The sequence below is a fragment of the Suncus etruscus genome, chromosome 6, assembly GCF_024139225.1.
Source record: "Suncus etruscus isolate mSunEtr1 chromosome 6, mSunEtr1.pri.cur, whole genome shotgun sequence".
NCBI classification, from domain to species: domain Eukaryota; kingdom Metazoa; phylum Chordata; class Mammalia; order Eulipotyphla; family Soricidae; genus Suncus; species Suncus etruscus.
Genome location: NC_064853.1, coordinates 133,593,625 through 133,603,741, shown reverse-complemented (window position 1 = coordinate 133,603,741; position 10,117 = coordinate 133,593,625). Strand labels below are relative to the sequence as shown.

General features: G+C 55.2%; 1 protein-coding gene across 1 annotated transcript; it reads left to right on the top strand.

Moving 5' to 3' along the window:
• The first annotated feature begins 567 nt into the window (after nt 1-567).
• On the top strand, nt 568-3,414 carry NKX2-5 (NK2 homeobox 5). Its single transcript, XM_049776080.1, has 2 exons — nt 568-898; nt 2,753-3,414. The coding sequence occupies exons 1-2, from the start codon at nt 568-570 to the stop codon at nt 3,412-3,414; spliced, it is 993 nt and encodes a 330-aa protein (XP_049632037.1).
• Nucleotides 3,415-10,117: the final 6,703 nt, after the last annotated feature.

Here is a 10,117-nt window from a genome sequence, read left to right as displayed (position 1 = left end):
CTTCTTACTCTTTTTATTTTTATTTTTTATTCCTTCTTATTCTCAATCTACAGTAATAGAACCTTTCCTCTCCCCTCTCTTCACTCTATCCTCACTCCGCTTATTGTTTCAGGTGCAAAGGGCTTGTCTGCAACCTCGGGCAGAGAATCCGGCTCCTCTCTGAGCGTGGTCCCGGTGGTTATAGTTTTGTTTTGTTTTTCAGCCTCAAGACTTGGGAGAGAGAGCTCTGGGCTGTGGGATCCCAACGGATCTCCTTCCAAAGGCGTGGCGGTCCCTTTAAAAAGTTGAGCAGGATTTTTTTTAAGCTTTATGACTATATTAGGCGACGCCAAACTGCTCATCGCCCTTGTCACCGCGGCCCCTGGCCCAATGGCAGCCTGAGCCCCCCTCCTCCGGCCTGGGCCCGCCTCTCCGGCCGCCGAGCGCCGCACTACCTGCCCCGGGGGCCACAGCCCGAGCCGGGAGGGTGCGCGGCCGGCGGCTGGCACCATGCAGAGGGGCTGCCCGGGGCCGTGGGCCGTGCCGCGCTCCGCCGCCCACCTGGCGCTCTGAGCCACCGCCGCCACCATGTTCCCCAGCCCCGCGCTCACGCCCACGCCCTTCTCGGTCAAAGACATCCTGAACCTGGAGCAGCAGCAGCGCAGCCTGGCCGCCGGGGAGCTCTCGGCGCGCCTCGAGGCCACCCTGGCGCCCGCCTCCTGCATGCTGGCCGCCTTCAAGCCCGAGGCCTACGCGGGGCCCGAGCCCGCCGCGCCCGGCCTCCCGGAGCTGCGCGCCGAGCTGGGCGCCGCGCCCTCGCCGGCCAAGTGCGCGCCCGCCTTCCCCGCCGTCCCCGCCTTCTACCCGCGCGCCTACGGAGACCCCGACCCGGCCAAGGACCCGCGAGGCGATCAGAAAGGTAAGGTGAGGCAGAAGCCCCAGCCCCGTCCTGGCTTCGGAGCCCCTTTCGGTCTTCACGCCGGGAGAGGGGGACTTTGGTCTCGGGGTGGCGCGGCATGCCCGGCTCTGGGGGCACGGGAGCAAGAAAGGCTCTCGCCGGGCCCCCAGAGTCCCGCCAAAACGAATTACGTTTTCAGCAACTGTGGGGTGGTCGCGATCTAATACAAAGACCAAGGGGGAGACATCGGCCTAACAAAGCCCGGCGGCTGGATGATCGCGAGTGGAACCACGGAGCGGTCTCAAGAGAGACACGGGCTCGAGAGCGGGAGGGCAGGCTGGTTTTTGTTTTTAAATAACAGTCCCGTTGGAACTCAGCAATCTTTTGAGGATCTGACGGGAACTACGAGGACTTCTTAAAGCTGCCCGCCGGGCATTTTATGGGCACAACGAACGACTCTGGGAGTTCCAGGAACTTTTGTAGCTCAACTTCTGTAGCTCACCCTCTCTAACTCCAATTTCTGGAGACTGTTGGGGGGTGGGGGGGGGAGGAAGGGTGTCAGCAGGTCCGAGGCGTTGGAAAGAGAAAGTTGGGTTCGAAAATGGGATTCTGTGAAATCTCGGATTCGGCCAGGGCACCTTTATTTTTTGCAGACAAATTCTCTCCGCCCCCTGGGTGGCCAAGGCCTTGCAAGAGGGTCTCTAGCGGAAAGAGTGAGAAAACGTCGACCTTAGGCAAAAGTGTAGAGAGCGGAGAAGGAGGAGGAGGATGGGCAGGTGGTCTGATGGCGATTTGGACTGACAGAGGCTGGATGGCTGGGCAGAGGAAAGGGGTCATGTTGTGGAGACAAGCTGGCCTAATGCCGTCCAATTTGGAGAGGTTAGGGTAGCAGAGGGGGCTCCCATGATGGCTCAGGAAGTGTCTTCCTGAGACTGGAAAGGTGGATCAGAATGTGGCCTTCTTCACATTATTATCATTACTGAGGGGGGTCATTTTTGAGTCACACCCAGCAGCGTTCAGGGGTCGCTTCTGGCTCTGCGCTCAGAAATTGCTCCTGGCAGGCTCGGGGGACCATATGGGATGCCAGGAATCGAATCGGGGTCGTCTGGTGTTGGATGTGTGCAAGGCAGACGCCCTACAGCTATGCTGTGGTTCTGGGCCCCACATCACCATTGTTGTTGTTATCATTTTGGTTTTGGGGTCACACCCGGCAGCGCTCTGGGGTTACTCCTGGCTCTACGCTCAAAATCCGCTCCTGGCAGGCAGGCTCAGGGGACCCTATGGAATGCCAGGATTCGACCCACCGTCCTTCTTGCCTGCATGCAAGGCAAACGCTCTACCTCCATACTATCTCTCCGGCCCAGCACATTATTACTTTTTTGTTGTTGTTTTTGGGTCATACCCGGCATTACTCAGGGGTTACTCCTGGTTCTGCGCTCCGATATGGCTCCTGGCAGGCTTGGGGGACTTTTGGGATGCCAGGAATGGAACCCAGGCAGCTGTGTACGAGGCAAAGCCCTACCGCAGTGCTCTGGCTCCAGCCGCTATTTCTTCTTTCATTAAACAATAGTACACTCCTCCCCCCCCCCACCCACATACCCACTTCATCTAAGTTCTCTAGACAAATCCACCCTAAGCTCATTCCCCTCGAAGCATCCTCCCCGAGTTCCTCTGCAGCCCCAAGTCTCCCGGGACTGCCCGTCCACCTTTCTCCAGAATAGGCCTAGAGACCCTCGGAGCGCGCAGACCGCGAGCCCGAGTGGCGTGGGCGCGGGCCCGTCGGCAGCTCTCCTTGCGAGCGAGCACGCTCCCCTTCCCTTCGCTTCGCTTCCCTTCCCTTCCCTTCTCCTTCCTCCCTCCTTTCCTTCCCCGCAGAGCTGTGCGCGCTGCAGAAGGCGGCGGAGCTGGAGCGGCCGGCGGCGGACGGGCCGGAGCGCGAGCGGCCGCGCGCGCGGCGGCGGCGGAAGCCCCGCGTGCTCTTCTCGCAGGCGCAGGTGTACGAGCTGGAGCGGCGCTTCAAGCAGCAGCGCTACCTGTCGGCGCCCGAGCGCGACCAGCTGGCCGGCGCGCTGAAGCTCACGTCCACGCAGGTCAAGATCTGGTTCCAGAACCGGCGCTACAAGTGCAAGCGGCAGCGGCAGGACCAGACTCTGGAGCTGGTGGGGCTGCCGCCGCCGCCGCCGCCGCCCGCGCGCAGGATCGCGGTGCCCGTGCTGGTGCGCGACGGCAAGCCCTGCCTCGGGGACTCGGCGCCCTACGCGCCGGCCTACGGCGTGGGGCTCAACGCCTACGGCTACAACGCCTACCCGGCCTACCCGGGCTACGGCGGCGCGGCCTGCGGCCCCGGCTACAGCTGCGCCGCCGCCTACCCGGCCGCCGCCGCCGCCGCCCCGGGCCCCGCGCAGCCCGCCGGGGCCGCCGCCGCCGGCAACGGCTTCGTGAACTTCGGCGTCGGGGACTTGAACGCGGTGCAGAGCCCCGGCCTGGCGCAGGGCAACGCGGGGGTGTCCGCGCTGCACGGCATCCGGGCCTGGTAGGGAAAGGAGCCGCCCGGCCCGGCCAGGCCCCTCTGACCCTCCGAGGTCCCCCGACGGCGCGCGGAGCCCCCCGTCGCCACCGACGCCCGCGCGCCCCAGGCGTCCTCCTCCCTTCCCGCGTGCGCACCCGCGTCCCCGGCCCCGCGCGCGCGGGAGCTGTGGCGCCTCAGAGGGTTTTCGGGCCCTGAGGAGCACCCCGAGGGCCCTGGGACTGGCAACCCGGTGCCAGGGCCCTAACGTTCGGCCTCCTCTCCCCGTGCCTGGGCCCGGCGCCCGCCCCTGCCCCCCGTATTTATGTTTTTATCTGTGGCTGTAAGGAACTTCCTTCCCATTAAAAAAGAGTGCGCTGACCGGCCGCGTCTGCTTCTTTCGGCCCTAAGCTGGTGAAGGCCTTCCTTAAGCAAACAAATAATGGCCCAGCCGAGGCGGCCTCGCGAGCTCCTTGTTAGGTGATTTCTCGGGGCAGGTTTCTGTCATCTTTGACAAATTCTGGGCAGTTAACCAACCCACCCAGGAGATGCTCTTCTCAAACTGAGCACACTGACTCGGAGGGGGGAGTTATTTGCAGATACTAGCTCTGGTCCAGCTCAACTGTGCACCTAAACTCCTCCAGCCTACTTTAAGATGGAGAAATGCAGAACCCACGCCCTGGCCAAGCCTTCCTCAACTCCCCAGCCCACCTTCTGTGGTGACAGAAGATGACAGAAGCAGACGTGAGGCTTCTCCCGGGCTGAGCTCACCTCTGCTAGCCTGGAGCTGTGGCTGTGGCTTGAAATCAATTCTCCTCTGTCCTTACACCCCCTCCCCCCCATCACCACCACCATCACACACATACACCCAACTGTCTTCTCTGGGACAGTTCATGAATTTGGCCCTTGCTTCCAGTGCAATTGCTGCACAGGTTTTGCAGAGTCATAAACCAACTCAGACCCCATTGTCTATGAAACCAGATAGCTATGATTTTTCCTTTTGTTTGTTTTTGGGGGTTGTTTTTGTTTTGTTTTGGCCACACCATGTGATGCTCGGAGGTTACTCCTGGCTCAGCAGTCAGGAATCACTCCTAGAGGAAGGACTTGCGGGGAGAAGAGAGGCCACATGGGATACCAGGATTGAACCAGAGTTGGCCACCTGAGAAGCAAGCTTACTTACTGTACTGTCGCTGCTCCCTCCCATAATTTTTCCTCTTAAAACAAGGTTACCAAGAAGAATCTTGAAGGTCAGGAACCTGCAGGGAAGCTGACTCCCAGTGCCTCTTCCCAAGTCCTAGAACAGGGAGGATCTAACCTTCAGGAAGACAGCTGAAAGAGGGTTGTACTTTGTGATGGAACCCAAATAAGGATCTTCTATGATTCTGCCCTAAGAAATGAGGGACTAGGTGTTGGGGGTGGGGAAGGGCAGGGAGATCTAGTCTGGCTGAAAACAAAGGAAAGAGTTCCTGAAGCAGCCAAAACATGGCTGGTAGAAGGGACAAGAGCAGCTGAATGTGCCCCCTCCCTGCCCCTGGTACCAAGTAGAGTTAGCAATCCCACTCAGTGTGATCAGGAGATCCCCACTGGACCCCTGCTCCCCCCTCCTGCCTACCCCTTGGGAAAGGGAGAAGCCCAGAGACTGAAAGCAATAGGGGCACAGGGTCTGGGTTGGACATGTGAAGGAACAAAAAAGGACTGAGCTCAGTCCAGTTCTGGACTCAAATTCCTTGTTGTTAGGTCCTCATCAGACTAGTGAAGATGCTGGGTTCAGCTTGAGCTCCCCCATGCTGGTTTTTGTCTGTTTGTTTGGGGGCCACATCTGACTGTTCAGGTGTCACTCCTAGCTCTGCGCTCAAAAATCGCTCCTGGCAAGCTCAGGGAACCATATGGGATGCTGGGGATTGAACCCAGACCTGTCCTGAGTCATCTTTATGCAAGGCAAACATGCTACCACTGTGCTATCACACACACACACCCCCCACCCCTCTTGCTGGCCTTTACCTAACTAATGAACCAGGGCACAGCCATGTTCTCATTCTTTTCAGCGATGTGCTCTCTGGGCTGAGTGTCTGGGGCTCTGTGAATCCTGTGAATCTCTCCCCTGTGAACAGCCTCATAGGTCCAGGGCAACTCTTGTAGGAGACTCACTTCCCCCCCGCTCTTTCCCTCTGAAGTCTTTGGAATGAGACCAGAGAATTGATTCCCTTCTGTCCTGGGTCTGCTGGGGTGGGCATGGGGTGACAACTGACATCCCACAGCCTTCAATACCGTAGGGCAATCCTGCTTTCACCATTGGGGATCTCTGATGATGCTCTTTCTGTCATCTTTGTCTTCAAAGTCTCACAAGTGGTGGCTGACAATGGTTGAATGGATTGTCCTGTCATACCGAGATCTCACATGTAATCCTTATTCGGGCAAGGTCAAACAAGCCCTCAACTGAGCTGGTAAAAAAACCCTCTGACACAGAAGTTTAGTGCTTGTCTCAGAAAGATGCAGCCAGCTGACACCCACTAAGCACATCTTCTCACCCAGGGTGAGGACCTCAGGCTTCAGAACCAATCTTACTCAGGAACCAGCTGCAGGCACGGAGCTCAGCGAAGACTCCACTTGGCCCTAAGTGCTCAAAGCTGCAGGGTAAGAAGTATCTAAATGCCCACTGTCACCCAGATTAAATCTTGCATATATGTGTTCCAAATATTATTGAGAGAAATTTAGAGTGAGAAAAGGCAAGTGGGGTGCTTGGTACCTTGGGTCGCAAAGTGCAAGTGTGCTGAGACAAGGTGGTGCTGAGCTGGTGGAGCACCTGATCACTAGTAATATTTATTTTTGTGATTTTGGGGGGACACACTGAATGCATAGGGCTCAAGACTTGCTCTGTGCTCAAGGATCACTCTTGGAGGGGCTCAGTGCCAAGGATGGAACCTGGCTTGGCTGCAAGGCAGGAGCCGCCCTGTGCCATCTCTCTAGCTCTACTTATAGGGGAGGTTGGACCACTCCCAGTGATATCCAGTAGATAGTTACTCCTGGCTATACAATACTCAGGAATTACTTCTGGCAGTGCTCAGGGATCATGTGGGACACAAAGCCCACTATTTTAAAGAATTCAAGGAACCCAACTCAGTTACTAAAACTGAAGCACCAGTCCCACAAGACCTCAAGTTAAAAACACACAGCCGTGGGGGCTGAAGAGATAGCATGAAGGTAGGGCGTTTGCCTTGATGCAGAAGGACGGTGGTTCAAATCCCGGCATCTCATATGGTCCCCTGAGCCTGACAGGAGTGATTTTTGAGCGTAGAGCCAGGAGTAACCCCTGAGCACAGCTGGGTGTGAGCCCCCCCCCCAAAGAAACACAAACAACACAGCGGAGACAATGGGACAACCTTTGAAAAGAGAAAAGCTGGAACTGGATAGTACAACAGGTAAGTTATTTATTTGCCTTGCATACAGCCAACCCAGCTTCAATCCTCATCACCCCATATGGTCCCCCAGAACTGCCAGGAGTAATTTCTGAGTGCAGAGCCAGAAGTAACTTCCAAGCATCACCACGTGTGACTCAACCCCCTGTCCCCTCCCACGTCCAAAAAGAGACAAGCTGACTCCAGCAGTCCCCCAAATCCAGAGCTGCAGTGGCAGAGCAGTCTGGGCTGCAGGTCCCCTTTGTTGGACCAGGTGGCCATGTCCTCCATGCAGGTTCACTGTGCTGTCCTGTCCCTGGCTTTCTTCCCACCAGTATATGTAGCTAATCCACACCCAATGGCTCCCATCTTAACTTTAAATTCCCCCTTAAATCAAGGCCTGTCCACATACCTCCAGGACTCTTAAACAAATAAAAAATCTCTCATGATCAACTTACGCTGGAGAAATTAATATGCAACCCCAGGTAGATAAACATATATAAAATAAGTACACAAACCAGACATTTACTAATGCTGAATCATAATTTATTTTAGGACTTTTTTTTGTTAAAGTCATGGCCCACAGTTTAAGCTGAGCTGTGTATCAATACCTATATTTATTTTTTTGTCCTATACCTATACTTAAACAGGTACAGAATTCATTGGCCAGTTTCAGTGCAGTGAATTTGACTACAGCCAGGAACCTTCTTGTGGGCTTCCAGCTCCCTTTCCAGACTCAACCCCGAACCTCCTCCAGGAAATAGTCCAAGCTCCGCCCCTCAGCAAAAACTGGAGACCGCAGGCCTGGGCCCCAGGGTATTAGAGACTCATCCACTAGACTCCAGCTCCTGGCAAAGGGGCTGTAGCTCAGCTTTATCACTTGCACGGAGCTTATCAAGTGTGTCATAGTCCTGAAGCAAGATGGAGCACAGAGAGGAGGGGTCTTGTGCTCAAGGTGGCTCAGCCTGTTGGTGCCAGAGTGCTGCTGAAACCAAACCCCTTGGGAGAGGGCTGTGAGTTGCACTTGGCCATTCTATTATATAATTCCTGGGCCCTTTCTCTGGGCAAATAACGCCAGCCAGCAGAGGCAAGCCCAGGAGGTGGTAGGCAAGATTTTCTGCACTTGGGATATGATAGGAAACTGAGGTCTAGAGTGAGCTGACCCACATAAGATCCCACTTCAGGGAGTTAATGGGCAGCTGGGATGGGGGTAGGGGAGACAGTCTGTCCCCCACCCCCAGCCCGCCCCCACACTGCACTGCTGCTGCTTCTCAGAGGCAGTATAGCAGCTGGGTAGGAGGTGAGTGACTATCAGTCTCCTCATACAGGGGCACCTCTGGCCCCCCACCCTGCCCTGGCCCACAGCTGCAGGGATCACAGCATGGATTACTGTCCTACATCTGTTCCTACAGGACGTGCTTAATTTGCACATCCCAGTCTTATCGCTCAAAGAAAGAAAAATGAAAACCCCAAATGTAAAGGACATTTCCCTGCTTTGGACCATTATAGGGTGTGGAGTCAGGGGACCCTGAGCTTGCTGAACTCAGATGGCTCTTTATAGACCAGATTCTGAGCCCCTCTGGACACTTTTTAAAGAGGCCCAATGACAGGGTGCAAGTGGGAGGTGGGACAGAGCCCAAGTCCTGTTCCACACCTCCCCCAACTAGACACCCAGGGGCCCCTTTCAAGACAAGCTTGGAACCAGGTGATTCTCATCATCCAACAAGTGGGGAAACCTTTAAAGTGGCCCTTTAAGCTGGGCTCCAGAGGCTGGAGGGGCAGAGGCAGGCGGGTTTCCAGGGGCCTCTCTTCAGGTCTCCTGATGGTCCAATTCCACCCAATTCAGAGGCTGCAGCACTAGTCCAGCAGTCCTTCTGGGGAGGAGGATGGAGCAACAGGGAAAGGGGAAAGGGTGGAGACTGGAGAGGTACAGGGCAGACTACTACAGAGCCAAGCCAGAGGATGATGCAGTCCAGTGTCCTCGCCCCCCACCCCTGCAGGAAGGGGAAGTGGGAAAAGGCTGTTCCCAGACAGTCCATCTGTTCCTGGGGTCCCACAGGAAGGGGTAAGAGAGAATGTCCCCACAGGGGCTCACTGGGGGCCAGGCTGGTCCGCCCTCACATGAGGTCATCAAAGCCCTCTAATCAGCTGATCTCCATGGACTCCATTTAACAGATGAAGTGAGATTTAGAAGGGATTTGTCACCCTGCTGGAGTTAGCAAGCAGCCAGCCCCCTCCTTTCCAGTGCTCCTATTCCTACCACATCCCAACTCCAGTTTGAGGACGTCTCACTGGTGTTAGGAGTTCACATTAGCTCTGTCTCTCCCCACAAAAGTGGCTTCCTCAGAGGGCAGGTATCAACTACACCTGACATGCTGCTGCCCAGGGCCTTTGCACTGGCTGTTCACTTTAGGTGGAATGAATGCTATTTGTCTGCTGGAAGCACCAGCTGTTTCATACTTGAACTCAAACCTCACCTTAGGAGAAAACACTCTCTGACCACCCTACTTTAAATGGCACTCCCATAATCTGGAAGTCCCTTGTATTTTTCTCCTTAGCCCTTAATACTTTCTAAAGTATGGTTTGGTTCAGTAATATATGCCATGCATCTAGATACCTGGCACTTTGTGGGTATAGTATAATGTGATCAGTAAAAGAATGAGCAAATAAAGCCAGAGCAATAGTATACAACAGGTAGGGCATTTGCTCTGCACGCCACCGACTCAAGTTCAATCCCTGGTATCCCATATCGCCAGCCCCTCAAAGCCCACCAGGAGTAATTTCTGAGCGCAGGTGAGGAGTAACCCCTGACATCACCCGCTGTGCCTCCACACCAAAAAATTAATGAAAACAAATTTCACAAGAATAACAATCAAAGATTTCAAGGAGAAGCACAAATGGCCCCAAATATATAGATAAAATTGGCTCATTAGTAACAAACACAAAGTCTTTTCTTTTTTGGGGAGGAAGATTTGGCTCATACTCAGCGGTGCTCAGAGGTTACTCCTGGCTCTTCCTTCAGAAATCGCTCCTGGCAGGCTCAGGGGACCATATGGATTGTCTGGAATTGAATCAGGATCCATCCAGGTTTGGCCACGTGCAATGCCCTACCGCTGTGCTACTGGGACCACACTCAGCAATGCTCAGGGGTTACTTCTGGCTCTGTGCTCAGAAATTACTTCAGGCAGGCTCCCAGGACCATATGGAATGTCGAGGAACAAATCCATGTCACCTGAGTGCAAGGCAAACAACCTATCCTATGTGCTATTGTTCTGACTCAGAACACAAAGTGATGAATCACTTACAATACAGTGGTCCCAAAAGGCACCACCGGTATTT